The 22,849-nt window shown below is 53.9% G+C and overlaps 1 protein-coding gene across 8 annotated transcripts in view; it reads right to left on the reverse strand.

The window, feature by feature from the left end:
- The window catches only part of HSPG2 (heparan sulfate proteoglycan 2), a 98,039-nt gene extending 75,408 nt beyond the window's left edge, over nucleotides 1–22,631 (reverse strand). For all 8 annotated transcript variants that reach the window (XR_004325398.1, XM_032495397.1, XM_032495396.1 and 5 more), the window contains exon 1: nucleotides 22,482–22,631. Coding sequence is in view for 7 of the 8 variants with exons in the window: in XM_032495397.1 (XP_032351288.1) it covers nucleotides 22,482–22,544 (63 nt within the window). In the remaining variant the exon portion in view is untranslated. The remainder of the gene's footprint in view (nucleotides 1–22,481) is intronic.
- Nucleotides 22,632–22,849: the final 218 nt, after the last annotated feature.

The following is a 22,849-nucleotide window of genomic DNA, read 5'->3' on the forward strand; positions in this document are numbered from 1 at the left end:
AGACGGGACAGAGAGGCCTAGTGCCTGGTCACTCCTAGCATCCTAAGACCAAGAAGAAGGTCCCAGGGTACCTATGCCCGGAGACAAAGGGAGTTGAGTGTTGGATGGAAAGCTCTGATGCTGAGTGCAGAGACGGGGATGGGGGATTGCTAAGTGAGGGGCTGGTGGTCCTCCAGGCAGCAGGTGGGCCATGAGGGATGGACAATGAGCTTCCACCTCACCCCACTGTCTTGGGCAAGTCCTGTCCCCTCTCTGGACCTCAGGCTCCCTTGGTCAAATGATGCAGTAGGCCTAGATCACCGGTTTCCAATCTGTCCTCAGCAGCCTCAGGGGCCACTTCAGACAGTGGGTAAAAAGGGGTTGGGGGGGATAGGTAGAGTTTGGGCCCTCTCCCCCCAAGTACTAGCTTCAATAAAAGCAAATCCACCTTTTCCCATTTTATATTCTGAACTTCTACATAATATGCCTGGTTCAGTCCCTGGTTAGCAGTAAGCAAGTCACTTCACCTCTCTGTGCCTCTGTTTCCACATCTGTAAAGTGGGCAAGACAATTTATATTTAATAGTATCTACCTCATAGGGTTGTTGTGAAAATTAAATAAAAATGTAAAATGCTATAAATGGCCCTAGCACATGATGAATGCTCTATAAGAGTTTGCTGTTATTTATCAAAATATAATAGTATTTAATCAAAATACTAGTATTTTGATTGAAATAAGGGTTTTACTGCTTAATAAGAAGTTTGAAGGTTTTCAGCTTAAGTGATCCCAAAGGTTCCTTCTGGCTTTGCCATTTCAGGACTGAAATCCTGAAATGTTAGGATTCTAAAATTCTGGGAAACAACAAGTTTCTACTGTACAGCACAGGGAACTATATTCAATTTCTTGTAGTAACTTATGGTAAGAAAGAATGTGAAAACGAATATATGTATGTTCCTATTTGACTTAAGTATTGTGCTGTACACCAGAATCTGACACAACATTGTAAACTGACTATACTTCAATAAAAATACATGAAAAAAATGAAAAAAAATATCCTGGGCTGTGACTCCCACCAGCACAGAGGGCAGGGCTCATGGAAGGAATTACAAAGTTAGAATCAAGCCATACAGAACAACTTCAGAGAACCGACCAGCAAAGGGTTACCGTCATCATCGCTGTCATCATCATCTACCTATTTATACTTCCCCCACTACCCTGTTCCAGAAACTCAAAGCAGCTTACAAAGATGTACACATACCAGCAAGAGAAAATTAACTGAAGATGCATAAGAAAAACTCGGGTACAGCAGACAGATACGGCATGGAGTGAGGTGGGTCGGCAGAACGCATGTGCTCAATTCTGGGGGTCTGGGAAAGTGACAAGGCATTGGGTTCTAAGCTTTCCAGTAGCCAATGGGAAGAAGGAAACCTGACCCGTCCCTGGATTCCCCAGGAGGTAAAAACAAACTGGTTGCTTAGAAGAAGCACAACTATTCCTGATACTGATGGCACGAGTGTCCTGAGGGTAAAGGTTTATCGGGCACCCTTCTTTGCCCTTGCCAGAGGGGCCAGCATCCTGCTGGAGTCCACTGACCGTGACCCTTTGAGGCTGAGGTCAGGGGCAGAGGCTACAGTGATCAAAAATCCAGGAGGCTGGAATGGAGGCCCAGGGAGTGCCCCAGCATCCTTGGTCTGGGCAGGATTACCCATCCCTTCCCATGCCTGAACACAGCCAATGCCCAAAATAGCCAGAGCAGGTGACTGGTGCCAGGAGGCCCGGGGCAGGGGACCTGGCTAGGCCCGCCCACAGTGGAGGGCCCAGTGGGCCAAAGCACACACATCCCTGGGGCACAAACGAGCACCTTCTCTTGGGCACACGGCCGTCTCTGGGAGTCCCCCACCCACCAGGCTCCCCCCTCAGCTGCACGTTGCTCACGCAGAGCCCAGGCAGCTGCTCCACCCTTCCCGCAAGGCAGGCCTTCCTGCAGGAGCCAAATGGAAAAGGCTTCACAGAAACAGCCGTACCATATAGGGAAGTGCTTGAAGACCTCCTCCCGCTCCTCACCTCCAGGACCAGCCTCCCTCAGGATTCTCCTGGATCTCCTCAGCTGCAGGTCAAGACAATGGGGGCTATTCTGGGCTGCATGGAGGGTATTTAAAGCCCTGGCTGGGCCTCATTCCTGGGGGAACAAGAAGCCTGACCTTGGCAAGACCTTCCTGAAATTGTTGCTGCTCAGACTGTTGTGGCTGCCTCCCAACCTCTCCTGCCAGGCCTTAAGGCCTTGAGGGATGCAGCACAAGTGCCTCCTCCTCCAGGAAGCCCTCAGGGCCACTGCCTCAGACCCTCAGAGGAGCTAGGTCCTGGCCCCTGCTTTGTCACTGATCTTCTCAGCCCCAGTTTTCTCACAAAATGTGGATGAAAGTACCAGAATATATACATGTACTCAGAGGCTTCTGTGGTTAAAATCAAGTTGTGTCTCCCCAGCCACTATGTGGGGTAGAACATAAGCGGGGTGGAAATCTTGTCTGTTTTGTCACTGCTCTTTTTCTAGCACCTGGCACACAGTAGGTGCCAAATAAATATTTACTGACTGATACAAATATTTGTGGAATGTGTCTGTAACCCCCACAGAACCACCCACAGAGCTGAGTACACAGGTGGCTAATACTTTTTGGTAGTAATATTGCCAGATCTCATTTGGGGCCCTTGAAATATGCCAGGCCTTATGCTAAGCACTTTACATCGCTTATCTCATTTAATTTGCTCAACAATCCCAAGAGGTAGGTACTATTATTATTTTATTTTACAAGAAAATGGGAATTCCTCTCCAGGTGATTAAGGAACTTGCTTGGGGTCTTAAAACTAAGCAGCCAAGCTGGGAGTCAAAGCCAAGAACCCAGAAGCCACTGTCATCCTGCACAAACACACTCCAAAAGAAGGCAGTGGGGTGAACACTGAGCTGGGAGCCAGGAGCTTGAATTCAGCCACTCAGTAGCTGTGTGACTTTAAGCAAGTCACTGGCCTCTCTGGAACTGTTTTCTCTTTTATAAAAACAGGAGCACTTATTCCTATTCCTTTGTGTCATTAGTAAAATCAAAGGAACTAAGGGATGAGACCATGTCCCCTATGTTCACCCCAACCCCTCCCCAGGGTCAGCAGCTATGAAGAATGGTGGGGAGATGTTCCGGAGAGGATGGGGGTGCCCAGCACTGGCTCTTTAACAAAGCTGAGCAGCTGCTGACAACAGCTGGTAAGAGTTCTGGGCCTGGCCCAAGCAGGGGGAGAAGGGGCGGGCTGAGAGGTCACCTCTGGCCCTCCCCTGTCACCCTTCCCTGCTGACAGCTGCAGGGGCCTCAGGGCCAAGGGTCCCACAGCAGGAGGCGGGTGGAAGCAGGCTGACTAGGGTCATCTCAGTCCTCATGCTGCCAAATGCTCAAATCCCAGGGTGCCTGGCCCCGCTGGGCCCACTGGCCAGGATACGGGCCTCACTGCCCCACCCCACAGCCCTTTCCCCAGTTCCTGGGGAAGTCTGGGGTGAGCGTGGAGGGGCTGGAGCAAAGGTCTGCGGGCTGAACAGGCCTCGCCTGGAGGCTGGGCTGCCCCAGGGACCCTGGCGGGAGGTGGATGGGCAGGGCTGGGTAGGAAAGGGGTCCTAGGAGAGGCCTTGTGGTTTTCCTGGCAAATGGCCAGGGTTGCAGGCCCTTCAGGGAGCCTCCTTGGAGCCTATGAACCCAGCCTTGCCCCGCCCCACCCCAGGGCCCTCTTGGCTCCTCAGCTCCACTCCCAGCTCAGTGCCGATCCCTCCGGTCTGCAAGCCCACGCGGCTCTCGCTCCTCTGAACTCTTGCACACCCGTAATTACCACTGACCATATTTTCCGAAGCAAACATGGAGAACAGTTTAACAAAGGATTCCTGGGCCACTTCCAGGTGTCAGAGGCAGCCTGGGAGATGTTCAAATACTAGGATATGGTCACAGTTTTGGTGAAAGACTATTCTTATATTATTTTATTCAAAAATCAAAGCTATCCTAGGAAATGTGTGTTGGCCACACACTACCTCACACCACGTAGAGCTGACTGGATGCCCTAGCCTTGCAACTTCCTAGCTGTGCAGCCCTGGGCAAATCACTAGAACTCTCTGAGCCTCTGAAGCCTCAGCCATGAAACAGGAGTAAAAATGGCCACCTCACAAGGCTGCTGTGATTCAACAGGACGACCCAAGAGCTTAACCCACTGTCTGGCATTTACCAGGTTTAAGAGTCATTTCTTGCCTTTTTTCCCCTCCCACCCCTACTCATCCAAGACCTTACACGTCAAGAGACCCCTGGGGAGAATAATTCCTATTCTGCCCCCTCACAGGCTAGGTAGGGCTCAAGAGAAACCTACCTACAAAAGGCTCCAACAGATTCCTGGGTCCTGGGCTGTCAGGGCTGGAAGGGATCACCTAGCCCGACACCCTCACTTATCAGAAGGGGAAACCAAGGACCAGAGAGGGCAAGTAAGGATATCAAGAAGGCCCAACCAGTGTTGGAGAGGCTGTGTTCACATTCCATTCGCCCTGGGTGATGCTACCTCTTGGAGCTTCATTTTAATGTACCTCCCCACCCCAGCACTGTTACAGGGATAAGCTGGATTATGTATGGCAAGTTCCCGGAGCAGTGCTGGGTACTTGGAGAAGATGTGGCAGATGAAGAAGTGGAAGAAGTCTCCCAGCAAGTTATTGACAGAGGCAATAGGAGTCTCCTGGCTCCTAACACAGGGTCCTCTGCCTCCCACGGTGCCCCTCCTTCCTATCTCTCCCCAAGGCTGGGATCTGGGCTGCACAGATGAGGACTCTGGGAGGGTGCCATTAGGCTGGGTCTTTGTGATGGGCCTGAGACCCCAGTCTCAACCTCTGGGATTGAGAACGGGTCCCTTCAGCCCACCTCAAGCCCCAGGCAGACAGGCCCTGCATCGGAAATGTCAGAAAGGGCTGGCAAGCAAGGGGTGCGTGTCCTTGGCAGGGAGAATTCACCTCCCAGGGACTCGGGTTACCGGGTTACCGGAAATGATAAATCTTCTGCTGCCTGCCGCCTCCGACCAGGAATGTCTGCTACCCCAGGGAACATCCTGTGCACCTGCCCCCAACAGCCCAGGGACAGCCAGGACCTGGCCCACCCTCTGCTCCAGACCCGACCCCAGGGGCCTTGGCTTGATCTCTCAGCCAAAGGGCACCTGCCGTTCTGGGATGGTGGGAGAGATTATAACTGACCAATCACAGGAGGAGAAGAGAGGGCTGGAAGGGAGACCCCCAGATTATTGAGAGCCACCCTAAATCTGTTCCATTCAATCTTGTTAAACGTGGAATCTGAGCCTCAAGTTTGGATGAAACTTGGGTAAACTCTTGTTAACTCAACGTAGGGGCAGCATCACGTTAAGCTCTGGGGTAGGATTAACCAGGCTGGAGGCCTGGCTCTGCCACTTGCCAGTTGGGAGGCTTTGGGTAAGTCACTGCAGCACCTCCCACCCCTCATCTCTGATACGGAAGTGACAAGGCAGTGATGGGCACCCTGTGACATGCATGGAGCTCAGCTGTGAGTCATTTAGCACAGGGCCTGCACACAGAAGTGCCCAATAAACAGTGACCATTAGGTACCAGGAAGTGTCAGAAAGGAGAAGAGAAGATAACCAAGAACTGTTACGTGAGCACATACTACTTTACTTGGAACCAGCTGGATCATAAACCAGTTCTTGTTAAATGGTGACAGTGCTACAAAGAAAGATATAATAGGGTGAGGGGGACAGGGAGTGGCTGGGTGGAGGTTGCTACTTTATACAGGCTGATCAGGGAAGGTGGCACAGAAATGTGAAGGAAGCTGGTGCATTCATAGAAGAGCTCTCTAAGCACAGGGAACAGCAACTGCAAAGGCCCCAAGGCAGGAGTATCCTTGGAATGTTCTGGAAACAGCCAGGAGGCCAGTTATCTAACCCTAACTGCCCTGAGAGTGAGGTATAATTATCCCCATTCCTCAGATGAGGAACATGGGCTCAGAGAGGCTTGCCAAGATCATAGAAGGAGCAAGTAGCAGAACCAGAATTCCAACCCTCTTCTCAGCAAAAAGTCTAGGGGCTCTTGTCCTCAGAGCTCCCATGGGGAGGGACGGAACAGGAGAAAAGTATGCAAGATGTTCAGTCAGAGGCCTGATTCCTCCAGACTGGCTGTGTGATCTCGGACAGGTTGTATCTCATTGCTGGGCCTCCATGTCCTTAGCACTCATGGACCAGTAGTGATGCCTGTTCGTCCACGCCCCAGCTGATGAGGGGCCAGAAGGGGAGGGGAGAGTATGATGCCGTGAGGTGACCTTGAGATTCTCTGGCACCTCAGACCCAAAGCTCCTCCCCTGATAGATGTGAATGCCACATACAGACCAGACCAACCTGAACTGCCCAGGGCAACCTCCTGCCTGGCCCCTGAGAGTTTGCACCCTGCCTACGCCTGCCTGGACCCTGTCCCCACTCAGCACCCAGGGCCCAGCCACAGCCAGGAATCTGTCCTGCACTCTAGCTCCAGGTGTCAGCCATGCCCCTCACCCCGGGGACCCAGGACCCAGCCCATAAATAGCTCCTGGTGTTCCTGGCCAGGCAGAGCCCATGATCAGCCTTTGTAACCAGGGATGCCAAAGCAGGCCGGGCCTCGCGGGCATCAGGCCAGACCCTGAGGCCCAGCCAAGTGCAAACAGCATGCTTGGCGCCCAGATACAGGCGCGTTAGAGCGGGCAGGCTGCCCACTGCCCCCGTCACAACAAACCATCATCTCCACCCTGCCGAGAGGGGCCCAGGCAGCCAGCACCTCTGCTGGGAGCTGGGGACTGCCAGGGGAGGCCTCCTCCCCCAAACCCAGGAATCGGCAGTGGGAATCTCCAAGGCTGGACGTGGAGATTCCAGATGCCAGCAGCTGAACGGGGAGCTAAGCAGAGGCAGACTGAAGGGAGTGGGTGGGAAATGAAAGCAGGAAGGGTGGGCTGGATGGAGCCAAGTCATGGACTTCTTAGTACTAGGTGTGGAGTCAGGGAAGGGGAGAGTGAGACCTCCCCAGCGCCAAAGGGAAAGCAGGCGTGGAACAGTGTGGCAAGAAGGGCAATCCTGTCTGCCTCCATCAAGGCCCAGGGGTCTCTCAGGCCTCCAGAGACTGTGGCTTCCAAAGTGGGACAAGGATCCAGTAACAATGACCACAGCTACTCCTTACTGAATGCACATGTGCTAGTGAACAGAACTTTCCGCGGTGATGGAAATGTTCCGTATCTACATCGTCCAGTAAGATAGCCACCAGCCCCCCTGTGGCTACTGAGCACCTGAAATGTAGTTAGTGCAACTGAGAAAGTTTGATTTTATTTAGTGAAATCTTAACTTTAAACAGTCACGTGTGGCTGGCGGTCACCAAGGGCAGCCATCCCCTCAGACAGGGCAAGGTTATACCATCACCAATCCTTAACCCAAGCCTGAAGGTAGAGCTATCTCCATTTGACAAAGCAGGATATTGAGGCTTGCCCAAAGCCAAACAGCTGGTGAATGGCACAGACAAAACCAGAACCCAGGCCTGGCCGCTCCATTGTGCTCCCCACCCAGGGTTATTGTCAATACTGGAAAAGACTAACGGAAATGGTACATGCACGGGCGATAAGGCGGCCCAGTTAATCAAGACGTCAAGTCTCTTGTTTTGGCCTGAATTCTGTCAGCTCCACCGGTTATCACATGTTGACCAGACGGGCCATTTATAAAAGTCTTTGATTTCTTGACATGAAAAAAAGGCAGGATGATGATGGAATAATACCATCTGGTGGAGAAGCCAAGTCTTTGAGAACACTGGGAATCTTCAGTGACAATAATGATCCGCTTTGCCTTCCCCACCTCATCACTCCAGACCCCAAGCAGCCCCTCGAGGCCGTGAGGACTGGATGACTCTCCCACAGGACACATTTTCCTGCCTCCAGGCCTTTATGTATGCTTTTCCCTCCTCCCAGAATGCTGTTCCTATGCCTCCCAATCAATCTACTCATCCATCCTTCAAGGTCTGGCTTAACTACCACCTCCACTCTGAACTCTTCCTGGATCCCCCACAAAGACATCTTTCTCCCCCACACATCCGTAGGACTTAATTTCTACCTCTTAGAGGACTAGAGATTTGGTCTTAATTATAGCCACTTGAGTAAATGTCTCTCCTCTCCTGTTGAAATCAAAGCTCCTTGGGGACAAATATCAGGTTGAGTTTTTTTCCCATCATACTTATATATACTATGAAAATACATATATATATATATACACACACATATATATATATACACATATATATATACAATGTGTGTGTGTGTGTGTATATATATATATATAAAACATTTGGACATTTCTCAATGCCAAGCAGCAGCAAGTGCATAATAACCAAATATTTGCTAAATTGAATTGAATTATAAATAGTGGCTTAGAAGTTTGAGGACTCAATTTCTTATGGCTCTGCCCTAATCTCCTGTGATCCTGACAGGCAAGTCCCCTCCCTACTCAGGACTTCAATTTATACATCTGTAAAATGGGGGCAATGATAGTGCCCACCTTGTTGAGAGATTGTTTGTACCTATTATATTTACTTAACCAACACTACGTGCCAGACACTTGACAAATATTATCTTCCTCATAACCCTATGAGACAGGTATTACTATCACTCTCCCTATTTTATAGAGAAGGAAACTGACTGTGAAATTAAACAGATAAGAAAGATAATGCAAGTCAGGTGTTTAGCACAGCATGTGGCACATGGCACGTACTAAATAAACTATAGTAACTTTTTTTTTCCTGTATAAAGAAAAGTCTACAGAATTGGGGGACATTTAGGATACCTTCCCAGGGCTGGGCATGTAGTATTTGCTGTTCGATTGACTCAATCCCCAAAGTACCGGTGATAGGAGGGGTGGCCCTAACTAAGCCCAGGGCAGCCGCTGCTCTGACTCCCCTGTCTCCCTCTGACCTGCCAGGCAGTGGCCACTGTGCATACCACAAGCACACCAGTAGGGAACCCTTTTCCTGCCCCCACTTTCTCCAAGGATGTGAAGTATGGAATGACTTTGGGGAGATGGCTCAGGCTCAGCTGTGCTGATCCCATGGGTGAATGGAGGGAACAGAGTCTGATTAAGTCTCAAAGGCAGGGGATACCCTTGACCTTCTCCAGTCCTGCCAGGGGCTAGGACACCCCATTCTTCTCCCCAACTCCAGCCCAGACCAAAAGAGGGGAAGGAGGAGCAGAACTGGAGAGAGATAACATTGCTGGGGTTCCTATGTTGGCCATCTCTCCAGGCCCCTGTTTTCACAATTGTCAAATGATAGTAATTCCTACATCACAGGGGTGGTTTTCAAGATACAATGAGACAACGCACGTAAAGTGGAGCTTCTCCATCTTTAACATGCACGTGAATCACCGGGATCTTAGGATCTTGTTGGCATACAGATTCGAATTCAGTAGGTTTGGGTGGGGCCTGAGACTCTGCATTTATAACAAGTTCCCAGGTGAGGCCCAAGCTGCTGGTGCATGGATCACCCTTTGGGTTATGAGGACAAAAAGGGACTAGAACAGCACCTTGCACACAGCAGCCTTCAGTAAAAGTTAGCTGTACGTTTTCTTCTAGAGATTTAATCCCTAGGAAACATCCCTAGGGCATTGGAACCATTATGTCACCCCTGGTAATACTGAGTCCAGTGAGGCTGAGTGACTTGCTCAAGCACAGAAGGCTAGGACTCAAGGCAGAAGCAGGATTCAAGGCCAAGTCTGCAGATCCATCCTCGGCATGCATCACACCACCCCAAGCCCCACCCACCTCAGTGGCAGCCAGAGGCCTGGAGCTGAGGACACACCAGCCCTGCCCCTCAGTGCCCTCTCAGGCCCCTGCTGGGCCAACCAGGCCTTTGGGCACAAGCCCAGGCTCCCCTCAAGAGAGGCCCTGGACTATCACCTCCACTCCCCCAGTGGCAGCTTCCAGCAGCCTCCCCCTCCACCGCCTTATAAAGCGCCCCAAGCTGCTCTTTTCCAAGTTGCAGTTTAATTTTATGTGGAGGGAACCAATTGTCCTCTCCCTGCAGCCTCAGCCTGACTGCTTCACACATTCCTTCTGGAGCAACATTACCTAATTTAACCATAGCCCCTGCTCTCCAGGGCTCTCAAAATAGCAGCTGCCAGTGGGGGAAAATGCCCTAATGTTATCAAAATAAACAATTCTCCCTCCTCCTCCACTCTTGGCCAGCACCAGCCTCAGGACCCAGCCCAGGGAGGAAGGAGGGCTGGGAGGACGAAGGTGGGCCAACGCCGAAGCCCCCTTCTCCCCATCCTTCCAGCCCTCTCAGAGATACCCTCTCATACATGTTCCTGGGACCGCCCCATGCCTTCTCCCCGCAAATCCTCCAGCTAATCCCACGGGGCCAACGTTGCCCAAGACTAGGATTCAACTTTCACTTTCGCCTAATAACAAAAACTATACTAGCAATAATTGCCACCATTCCCCAGGTACTCATTATGAGCTAAGTACTTCCCACACCTTGGCTTACGGACACCTGCAAAGCAGGGATTAGTATTCTCTTGTTTCAGATAAGGAAATGGATGCTCAAAAAAGTGCAGTGACTTGCCCAGGGTCCCCCAGCCCTGAAGTGGCAGAGGTAGGACTGGAACCCAAACCCACCTGCCTCAAAGCCCTAACTACCTACTACCTTGTGACTGGGACACCTCTGCAGGGTCTGAGCCCAGGAAAGGAGGAGCAAAGGGTTTTTTTGCTGCTAGAAGGGGCTTGCTCAGCTGGTGTATCACTGTAGGGTCTGCTCACATGGCTGGCGCCAAACCACAGGGGCCTATTATACCCTAGCTCACATTTCACCCAGACGTTTCACCCTAGGACTCCAAGGGCACAGGCTGCCGGTCAATCTGTGATTCCAGGCCCCTACTCCCTGCTCCCCCCGCCCCACGTGCCCCAGAGCAGGGCTGCCATATTAAAGTAGGGAACACCCAAGTGCCCACATACCTCAAGTGCAACCAGTGGTTAAGGAGCTGGGAGAGTGGGCCTCCCCCTCCTCTGCTCTCAACACACAGAGTAATCATTAACCAGCTCACAGCATCCCACCCCAGGGGCCCCTTCCCACCTAGGGTATTCTAGGGCCACTTTCCCAGCCAGCCACTGGGATTCTGAGGCCCCTAGTTCAGGGGAAGGGGCGACTTAGACCGGGAAGGCCTAATCTGTTATCACTAGGGCAGGTGGCCCAGCAGGTGCCTGGAGGGCACTTAGGAGCATCTGGGCCTTCTTCACTCACAACCTTCCCTGCCCTGCTCCCCTCCCCAAATTATGAAGATTCATAAGTGAAGAGTGTTGGACACAAGAATGGACACTAGGGTCCCCTTAAGGGGCAGGGGGAGGCAGAACAAAACCTAGCCCCAGCATTTACCCAGGACCAAGTACCAGGGACAGTCTTGAAGAGGGGAAGCGAAAATCACAAAATAATAGCTCCTGTTATTTATCAACTGCCTGTTCTGGCTGGAGGTGATTTACGTGATCTAATCCTCATCAAAGCCCTGCAAAGATGGTATTACCATTTCCAGCTAATAGATGAAGCTTAGAGAGGTTAAGTCACCAGCCCACAGTCACACAGCAATAAGTAACAGAGCTAGGACAGGACTCAGGCCTGTGCCTCCCGCCCATGACACTGTCCCAAAGCATAATCTGTAGAATTAACTAGAGCAAAATTAACTGATGGGAGGCTAACAGGCCACATAAAGGAGCATCTGAGCCCTGGCCAAAAACTCAAGGGGTGAGCGAGTTAGTAGGGGTGGGGATGGTAGGCAGGGTGCCCCCCAAATCTGGACATGCCAAGTAAAGGTGGCCCCTGGGGCTTCCACCCTTCCTGGAGGGGACCTGAGGCCTGAGTGAGGTGGGTGGGGCCTCTCAGAGTGCCGAAGGGTGGAGGGTGGGACCTGCAAACCCCTCCCCCAGGAGGTCACTTAGAGAATTCCCTTCGATTGCTCAGGTGAAACCTAGGTGAGGCCCAGGCAGGCTGGAAGCTTTGATCTTATCACACATTCCTGCCCCAGCCATCCCTGTCCCTGTCCCCTCCCTACCTCCTCCCACCCAGGAGGTGGGAAACCAGGAGGACTTAACCCTTTCCTCCCATTGCTTCAAATCAAATCCAGGCTTGAGCTGATCTCTGCCTCCCTGGAGCTCCCCATGAGAGCAGGGAGAGAGAAAAGGAAGGAAACTGGGGCGCAGGGGCTTCAGCCCTACTTCTCTTGTTTAAGTCACTCAACGCTGCAGAGCCCCAAACCTGAGCTGCTGGCAGCTTCCATTTCTCTTCAAGTAAAATAACCAGACCTGGGATAAGTAAGCCTCGCTATTTTTCACATCCATGAGCTCATCTGAGACTCACAGCAAAACGGCCTGCTCTCCAATCTGCCCTAGCCCAGGGGAGCGCTCTCCCTAACGGGGCTGAGACAGAGTCACAAAGACCCCAGATATCTCCCAGAGGTCCCGTGGCCCTAGGAAGGTGCTCTCAAGCTCTTAGATACCCTTTCTTGAATGCAGCCTCCTTCTGTCAAATGACCTCCCCTTTTACTGAGGAGTCCACCACCCAGCTTGTCGCCCCATCAGACTAGAAGCTCTTTCAACCCATACTTGGGGTTTATACCTAATACAAGGCTGGGTATATAGCTGGCGCTCCATAAATGTTGGCTGAATGACTGAATGAACGGTCTCATTTCGCCTCTGGGGAAAATTATGATCCGAGAAGTTAAATGACTTGCCCAGGATCACTCTGGTAGGGCCAGGAGGAGAATGACTTCTAGTCTAGCACTCACTTGCTAAACAAACATTCCAGGGCCCCTGGATGTTAGCTGAGGCGATCCTCCACGGGTGGACCACTGCAGGAGTGACCCCAGGTCCACATAGGAGGACAGGTGAGGCTTCAGGGAGGTCTTAAGGGAGCAGGGGAGGCTTCTCCTTCATCTATTTCCCTAGCCTGGGGCCTGGCACTTGTGGGCTGGTGGCATCACTGAAGGAAGACATGAGATTGGTAAGACGGTGGGCTCTGCATGGTGGCTCCACCAACCCTTGAGGGCAAGCTGGCAGTTTACTCCAGTAACTCAGTGTCCCTTTCCTCTGACTTGGCAAGTGGGCAAAGAGTGAGAAAGGAGCCCATTTTACGGGTAGGAAAAGTGAAGTCCAGGGAAGAGGGTCAGTGGCTGGCAACCAAGAGGAGGCCCAGGAATTGACCTTTGCCTCCTAGTCTGACCAATTATAGGGTAGGGGACTGGAATGCATGTCACCTCAGCTATCTTGGTGACTTCCTTCCATTCTTTCCCAGTGTTAATGACTCAAGCAGCAGGCCAGGGCCTTCCTGCTCACACACTTAACAATGTAAACCTAGGGGCGATGGGGACAACTTCTGGACCCCTGCCCCGGATGCCTTTCTCCTTTCACCAGCCACATCCTCCTTGCTCTTTAAGCCCGACTTCCTCCAGAAAGTCTTTCCAGATAATTCATGCCAAACTGATCTTTTCCTTCCCTGACAATCCACTATTGTTTAGACTGTGAGTTGTGCTGCGTAATTATGGTTCGTGAGTTCTACCTCTCCCAAAAGACCCAGAGCTTCTGGAAAGTAGCGACCATGGTGCTAATTTCTTCCAGGTGGACCGACAGAGCTGGATTCAGCTCCCACTTTCCTCTGCATTTGGCTATGTGATCTTGGGCAAGTCACTGTCTTCTCTGAGCTGTTTTGCACCTGGGAAATGGGGGCATAATCCCAACTACACAGGGAAGCTGATAATGCAGACAAAACATTAGTACATTGGTACACAGTAGGTCCTCAGGCAATGAATGAGTGAATAAATGAATGGATGCATGGATTCTTGATTCTTCCACCATACGAAGATGTTCAAATGACACAGTTTGGGACTTACATATAGATTCTGCTCCCAGCTGGGCCACTATTGAGATGGGCCCAGGGCTGGCTCAGAGCAGGCCTCACTCAGCAAAAATCCACTGAACTCTAAACAGGGCAAAACCTACAGGCCCTGAAGGGAGCTTGGGACTTGACTGAGAAGGGTCCAGGTTCCCAAGGGTCTCAGTCCCAGGGAAAGCCAAATCCATTTCCCTGGGGCATGTTATCACAAACTGAGCTAGAGGCCAAGGGGCAAAAGGCACCCAAGTCTGAGAAGTAGAAGCTGGATAAGCCCACGTGGCAGATATGCAGCTCGCCGTACCCTCTCCCAAGGCTGGCCCAGCCCACCTCCTCCAGGCAGCCTGTCCTGACCAGGCCAGCCCTCCCAGATTGACCTCTCTCTCCCTCCAGCAGGCTGGACCCATTCAGGAAGGGATGACAAGTCTGGAGTCAGACAACCTGGGCTCTACTCCCAGTTGTGCCACGTACTGAACGGATGACTTGGGCCAGCCATACCCCGTCTCTGTGCCTCATTTCCCCTTCTGCAAAATGGAGATAATAATGCCAACGTCAAAAGACTGCTGTGAGGATTACATGTGATAATGCCCGGAGACAGCCCTGTGTGGGGCTTGGCTAAGAGAGGGTGGCAGCTTTAATTAGAAGGTGTGAGCGCTCACTGAGCGCTGGCTGATGATCTGGGTGACTGAGGTCATTGGGGAGGAGACCCTGGAGGTCCCAGGGTACAGAAGAGATTGGTCTGTCCTCAGGAAACTCTGAGGTCTCGGTTCTTCTGGCTGAAGGGTCACAGGGAGGCAAACGGCAGGCAAACGGCAAGAGAGGGAGAAGAGCCGTTAAGGGACAGAGGCCACGGAGGCCAGGATTTATGAGGCCAGAATTTCAGAGCATCCAGCCCAGCTAGGGATCCAAGAAGAGGCATGATCCCAGTTCCCAACTATTTGAAAACTGGAAACACCAAACAAGGAGGGATGAGTCAGCTGGGGTGAGGAGGGGAGGCCAGGACCGGGGGCAGACAGGGGGTGTCATAGCTGGCTCTTTGGGGATCAGTACAGGGAGGCAGGGAAGAGAGAGGTGGGGTTTGGCTGGGAAGGGGCCAGAAGCAGCTGGGAATTCCCAGCCCCACCCCAGGAGAAGCATCTGTGGGGTCACCTAAGGCCGTCTCTACAGTCCTCCCCTGTCCAGCCCCAGGCTACCTCCCTATCCCCACAGCCTGGGATTGGGGAAAAGATGCCAAATATTAAAAAGTGAAACACCTGGGTGTGACCCACCCTAGTTGGGAAGGGGCATGTCTCTGCCCAGCAGCCCAAGCCCAAGGCACAGGGTCAGGGGAGAGGTTACCATGTACGAGTGGGTCTCTTTCCTTTAGTCCTGCTCTTTCTCTGAGAGCCCATGGGGGCCAGACCCAGAGCTGTACAGCCCCATCTACCCTGGCCACGGACCTGCTGCAGGTTTCCCCACAGCCCTCTGAGCCAGGACCTGCCTCCTCTAGTGGGCCTGAGGGAGGATGGGGCTGGGATGGAGTCCCAGGGAGCCCCCCTCCACCATTCCCCTTAAGATGCATGAACATCTTTTCTGCACCCATGGGAGCCACTTGGCCACAACTCTTGTTGCTCAGAGCCCACCAAATGCGCACATCTGGGAAGGGGACAATGCGTCCACAGGCTCCAGCCTTTCCCAGGCCACACCCTGGGGTGTGCCCCCCTCCTTCTCCCCCTCCAGGAAGGAGCAATCAGGGTGGAAGGGTGGACTCTGTCCTGCAGCTGTGGCCTCAGTGGGGGAAGCGGGGCTAGTGACAGATCAGATGCAGTTACATTCGGGGCTCAGAGGCTGAAAAAGAGAGGCAGAGGGAGCAGGAATGATCCCTTAGCTCCGTCATTCATTCCACCAGCCCAGAGCAGGGCCTGGGTCATAGATGGCAGCAGTTGTGATCAGGAGGTGTATCGTGCTGGGCACTGGGAACCTCAAGTCAAATACCACTCTGGCCTTACCCTCAGCAGGAATGAGACTACTAGAGCTGCCACCAATTGTCAAACACCTTTCATATTCCAGACACCGTGTGAGGTGCATCCACCTAGTCTCATACACACCTGTGAAACAGGCATCATGGTTCTCATCTCTGACCCGAGGCTCAGAGAGATGAAGCAATTTGCCCAAGGTCACACAGCCAATCAGGGCGGGGCCAAGACTTGAAGGCAGGGCCCTCTGAGCCCACACCTTTCCCTTGATCACAGAGCCCAGAGAAAGGGGCTCCGAGTCCTGGGACGGCACAGAGAAGTGGAAGATGGCAGGGTGGGCACCTTGGATTGTCCCACATGCTCCAGGCCTCAGCAGAGAGCAGTGGCTGGGAAGAACAGCTCCCCTGTTTCCGGGGGGGGGGGCCAGAAGCAGCCCCTTCTCAATCCTCAGCAAGAAGCCTGGGCCTTCTTGGCCTGCTGGCTCCCTCGAGGCTATTAATTTATTCACCTGATAAATGTTCACCTACTATCACCTAGCAGCCTAGACTGGGCAAACTGCAATGAATAAAACTGAGTGCCTGCCCTCACGGAGCTTCCATTCTAGATGGGAGAAGACAGCGAATTCCAACTAAACACGTAATTATACAAGCTATGAGCTTAGGCTGTGGGGTTCCAAGGGATCAGTGTCTGCCGCTCCACAAATGTACACTCAGCAAGACCCCCTTCACCTGCCCTTACAGGCCAATGCAGAGGCTTCAATTTGGGGTGGGGATGATGGGCTGCCCTAGCTGTGAGTGAGTCCAACACCATCCCCACCCCTATGCCGTCTCCTCCATCACCTGCCGTTCTCTGTCTTCCTCCCAAGCCTGCTCCTGCTGGAGTTCTCCCGTTAGTGAAAGCTCCATCTTGCTGATGCCCAAGGCAAAGTTATGGAGACATCCCTGACACCTCTCTTCCTGTCCCCGTCCCCACCCCCAGTCCATCAGCCAATCCTGTCGGCCCGACCTTCAAAATACACTCGGGACTCAGCCACTTCTTCCCACCTCCATCGCCCCGGTACAAGCTCCCATCTTCTTGGGGCTGAGTCATGGACTCCTTGCTTTGGCTCTCGCTGCCTCACGTTGTCTTCCCCACACAGCAACTAGAGTGACCTCTCACCTACTCAGAAGCAAAATCCAAAGTCCCTCCCATGGCCAAGGCTCTGCCCCATCTTCCCTTGCCAAGCCCCTGGCCGCATCTACCACCCCTCACTCATGCTGCTTCAGCCATGTGGGCAGACACACCAAGCACCTCTGTGCCTTTTTGTTAACAGTTCCCCCTGCCTGGAGTGCCCTTTCCCTAGATATCGGCAGGGCTCATACCCTCACCTCCTTCAGATCACTCTCTACCCACTTCCCCATTTTATTTTCTCTTCCAAACACCACCACCACCTGACATAATCAATTTACTGTCTGTCTTCACCAGCTATCTGCCTGCACCAGCTATCAGGCAAGTAACCTGAGGGGAGAGAATCTGACTTTTTTGTTCTCTGCCGCAACCTTGGCACCTAGAACCAGGTCAGGTACTTAGAAGATGCTCAATAAATATTTGCTTAATGAATTTTGAGCATAACACTTCGGGGACTTCAGTTTACAGAATATTTAATCACATACATCATTTGTTCATTCATTCATTCAATACAGACCACAAGCTTTTGTGTGCCAGACAACCCCCTAAAATCCAGGGCAACAGAGGAGCAGGGCGCCCTCCTCTGTGCCTCAGGGAAAGGGCTCTGGTAGGTAGCCAGGAGCTGGTCCTAAGGACATCTCATGGATGCTACAGATGCCTCCCCTAGGGATGCTCTGAGGTCCCTGAAGCCCCGGCCCACATAGGCAACAGGGAAAGGAAGGGAGGGCAGGTTCTGGGGGCGGCTAAGACTTTAAGACCCCACATTCCCAGGCCTCAAAGAACCGCCTTGTTCCTGGGACTTTCATGACGGTGCCCCTGGCCCAGCCACCCCCAGCAACCAGGAGCCACTCCCTTCTCAAGGCCGCTATTGACATGGACCCGACGCCACCAGGCTGGGCAGTGAGGCTGGCGGCTCCCCACGAAGCGAGTTCCACACATTCTTCTGGGTTTCAGTCAGCCAGCTCTGGGCGCTGGGGCAGCCAGCAGGCCCCAGTCAGGCCCTGGGAGCAGGAGAGGGCAGCAGGGCCAAAGAGGCCAAGGTCTGGGTTGGGGCAACATTCCAGCAGGGCCAGGACCCTCAGCCTAACCGCCCCCTTCCTGGCAGAAGTGAGATGGGGGGAAGGCCAGGGTGGTGGGCCCTGAGAGGAGGGACAGTCGGCTCAGCAGAGCTTTGGGAAGCTGCTGGGGGACGGGGTCACGTTTGCCCACTCCTCCTCCAGTTGATCCCTCACAGCTGGGAGTGGACTGGGTAGGGGGCAACAGGCCAGGGCAGGGAGTCCTTTCCGCATGCCCGAAGTGGTCTGAGGGTCCAGAACTCATAAGTCTGGCCTCCAAGTGGCTTCTGAATCATCACTCCAGATCTTTCCACATCTTGGACAGCCCCTCTCACCCTCCCTCCTGAGACTGGCCCCAAAGCCAGGCAGCCCTGAAGCCTCTTAAGATTCATCCTAAACCTTCAGCCCCTAGTGAACAGCCAGGGGAACCCAGTGAAGGCTTCATACAGAGCAGCCAACCATTCTCCCCTTCACTTCCCACACAGGGTAGGGCTGGCTGGGTCTTAAAGCCCCTGGATTAATTCAACTGTCTGTAGGGCCTCGTGGAATATCTGATGAGGAAATTAACAAACCTACAAACGAACAGGTAGTGCCACAAATGCCTGCCCAAGGGTTTAGTCTTTCTAGGCTCCCGCCAGGACAGGTGTCCCCAGCTGGCCTTGTGGACACTCAGGCACACCTATCCTGAGTGCCTCTGTCCCCAAAGCCAGGCTCCATTGTTCCTTGTCTGTGGTAGCCCCTGCACCATCTAGGACCTGAGTCTTTTTATCAGCATCAGTTATGAGTTTTATTCACACCTACTGCCTGCCTGCTACAAGCAAGTGGGATGCAGGTAGAGCGGCGAGGAGCTTTGTCTGCTTCCAAAGCCTGGCTTGTGATGCCACTGAGTACAAGTGTACAGGAGTCACTGGGCAAGTGACACAACCTCTCTGTGCCTCAATTTCCTCTGCTTAAAGAATGGGCACCCTACTAGTAGCTACAGCTTAATACATTCAACAGATATATTTACTGAGCGCTTACTACCTGCCAGGTGCTAAGGATACAGCACCCATGAGCAAATGCACATAAGTCCTGTACCCACGGAGCTGAAGTTGGGGGAGAGGACAGAGATAAACAAGTCAATAAATACACATCAGATAGTGACAAGAAAAAGCAAAGCAGTTTAAGGGGACAGCAAATGGTGGGCAGAGGAGTCAGAGACCTGAGGGAAGTAAGACAGGGGGGTCATGCAGATATTTGGGGAACAAGTGTTCTAGGGAGAAGGAACCGCAGATGCAAAGGCCCTAAGGTGGGGGTGTGTCTGGCATGGTCTGGCAACAAAGACTGGTGTGGCTGGAGTGAGCAAACAAGGGGAAAGTGGGCAGGAGGAGAGGGTCGAGTTGAGAAGGAGCCGGGGAGGCCGATCTGTAGGGCCTTGTGGGCTAAATTAAGTCAGGGGCTGCGGTCTGACTGTGAGCAACAGGGCAGGGTGCAGGGAGGTTCTGAGCGAGGAAACCACGTGTGAGGATTCGTTGAGAAATTTCATGCCTGGCAGACAGTGCGCACTGGATAAATGTGAAGTCTCCATATCATCTTGTCAGCATCTGGCCTGGCACCCCAAGACCTCCTTCCCCACCACTCCAAGCCCTATACCCAGTCACCTTCTGCCACCTTCCCTCCACTCATCTCCCAGGCTGGGCCTCAGGCCCACAGATCCCAACTTGCCTGTGCTCAGCCTGAGAACAGGCCCGGGCCAAGCCATTCGGGGGCCAGGACTCCCCAGATACAAGAAGCTCAGCTGGGGCATTGTGGGATGGAGGGTCCATCTCTGCCCCTGCAAGCCTCTGCCTCCTTCTGTGGACAGACCTGCAGCCTCCCTCTGGAAAGCCCAGAGCACACTCAAAACCCCTCCCAGTGGCAGGTATGGAGCAGGGTGGTGTGGACAGGGCAGCCAGTTTTGTCAAGGGGAGGGCTGAGGTAACACAGCCCCTGAGGGTAGGGGAGGCTCCTCCATTTCCCGCCTGCCCACAGCCTCCCCAGCAAGGAAACCCAGCTGAGGCAGGAAACAGGTATCTGAGTGATTTCCCTCCTCAGCTCTGGAAAACACCATAATCACCCTCAAGAATCCTGTGTCTCGGCAGGTCTGGCCTCAAGAAAGGAAGGGCTAAGGCCCCAGCAGGAAGAAAAGGGGTCAGCAGGCCAAGGCAGGCCCTGAGTCACCCAGGCCTGGTCCCCTTCCCAAGCAAGCCTCCCCACCTCCTCTGAACTGAAATTACTCCCACACTTAATCACAGACCACTGTTTCCTCTGTCTCCTGCCCCCAGTGAGATCTGGAGCTCCCTAAGGACCATCTTAACCTCCCCTCATGTCCGACCTTCACCCACTAACTAAGGGCTTGTGGACACGAACTGAAAGGCAGAAAAGATAAAGGGTGGCAGGCAAGGAGGAGCCAAGGTTGCCTAGGGCACTGGGCTAGGAACCTGCTGTCGTTTAAAACCTACGAACTTCTCACCATTTTACAGATGTGGAAACTGAGGCTCAGAGAGACACTTGCCCCAGATCACACAGCTAGGAAGTGGCAGGGCTGGGATTCAAAAGTGGATTCATGAGACTTCGGTGGCCAAGCTCTTTTCAGCACTTTCACCTTCAGCCTAGGGTGGGACCATGAAGACCTCAGTGTGGTTGCCGAGGAGACTGTAATCCCACAGGATCAGAGCTGCCTGTTCACCCATCTCAGTTCTGGGAAAGCACAGACAGGGCCTGTTCTTGCTCACTCATAAACCCCAGCCCCTAGTGCCACGCTGGGTGCACTGGTGCACAGTAGGTGCTTAGCAAGTATCTACTGAATGAATGAACCCTGAACTCCCACTCACTGTCATGGAATGCTGCTCAGAGATGAGGTGAATGAACAAGTGAATGAGAGGACTGGCTGCAATCTGGGAATTTCTGTGGAAATTCCTCCCACACACAGCAAACGGTTCCTCCGCCTCTCCCTACTCCTTCCAGGAGAACCCCTGATCGGGGGCAGAGCTGAGGGATCTCTGAAGAGGAAGACATTCCATGTACTAGGTTGGTGCCTACTTTTTGGAAAAGTAAAGATCAGTGCTGGGAGCTCCAAGTTCAGATCAAGACGGGAGCAACTGGATGAGTCCTGCTGGATGTGTTGGGGTGAGAGACTGAGACAGGATTAAGGAAACTGCCCAGATGGGCAGTGGGGGAGGAGAGGTGCTGGGTGGGTGGGGCAAAAGAGGTGAAGGGTCAGGTCTGGGGCGAGTGACTCAGGAGGGCAGAGGTGAAGGGAGCCAGCAAAGCGAGGACTGGGAGTCAGTCACTGGGTAAACACTAGCCGGCTTAGAAAAGTCCCTCTCTTGGCTCTGAGAACAGGGGACAAGGATGGCCCAGGACCACCTGAAAGAGGGTGGGGTGGCTCTGTGGTTCACCACACAAGCCCAGCTCCCCACATGTGCCCGCGTCCACATCTGCCACCAGCTCCCAGCCCAGTGACCCCGCCCTGCCCTTCTCGAGTTCACTGGGTCCTCAGAGCCTCTCCCTGCCATGTGTTCTCTTTTCCTCTGCAAGGGCCCATCCACCCAGAGAGCAGGGAACTGGGCTGTAGGGGCAGGCCACCCCTGCAAGTTGAAGATCTGAGAAGAAAGCTGGGGAAACAGAACTACTGAGTGTCCACCACGAGCGGGCCCAGCACCAGACACTTTCGTCGGTACTCCACCCAGTCCTGCACTTTGAGGCCACGCATTTTGAGTTCCCCGGGGCGTGTGGGCTGGTCTCAGAGAGGTTAACTAGCTTGTGGGAGGTCACACAACTGCTCAGTGAAGAGCAAGGATTGATTCAATTCCTGGGCTGTGGGACTCCAGGGCCCTTGGGCGATCCACAGAAGCCTCAGTTGTGTCCTGAACGGTTCTTTACTTGTGCCTGCCTGGTGACCAGCTCCGAAAGGACAGATGTAGTGGTAAAGTTCCAGTGAGGACTGATAAGGTCTCCATCACCACTGAGTGCCCCTTTTCCAAGTTGGCACAGAAAGGGGTGTCCTCGCCCTGCCAAGTTCCCACCCTGCTTGAAGTTTCTCCGCCTGGCCCCCAGGAACAGCAGGCTGGGCCATGCAGAGCGCGACTCGGAGACTCAGCAACGTGGCTGGGGGACCCACGGGCTCCCACGAGGGCAGGCCCCGCCCCTGGCCCCACGCAGGGTTCCCTGGGCGCCCCTCTGGACAGCCCCACGGCGGAAGGTGGCGCTGGCCTGTGCGTGCCCGGGGTCCCTGGCGGGCGCCGCCGTCCCGGGCCAGAATCCTAGCCGCGCAGCCTCGGCGCCCCCGCCAAGTTGGAGGGTGCGGCGAGCAGGGCCCGGGGCGCCTCCCGCCTCTCCGCCCCGCACACTCACCGCGAGCAGCCGCCCGTGTAGCAGCAGCGCCAGCAGCAGCGCGCCCGCCGCCCGCCGCCCCATGGCCCGGCCCGCTCCGCTCACTCTCTCGCTTGGAGCCAGCCCGCAGCCGCCCGCTGGCCAGCCTGCCGAGTCTTCGGGACGGCGCGGCCCGCTCCCGCCGCCCCCACCCATCCCGCCGCCCGCCCCGCCCCCGCGGGAGCCAGGCCCCGCCCCGGTCCGCCCCGCCCCTGGCGTCAGGCCCCGCCCCCGGACCGCCTCCGGACCGCGGGCTCCGCTCGCCCCTGCGGGCCGCGCTGCCAACTGGGCCTTTGTCTGGGCCCTTGTCTGGGCCCTCAGCCCCCTCTGCGCGAGCCGGCCAACCTAGC

The sequence above is a fragment of the Camelus ferus genome, chromosome 13 (genome assembly GCF_009834535.1).
Source record: "Camelus ferus isolate YT-003-E chromosome 13, BCGSAC_Cfer_1.0, whole genome shotgun sequence".
NCBI classification, from domain to species: Eukaryota; Metazoa; Chordata; class Mammalia; order Artiodactyla; family Camelidae; genus Camelus; species Camelus ferus.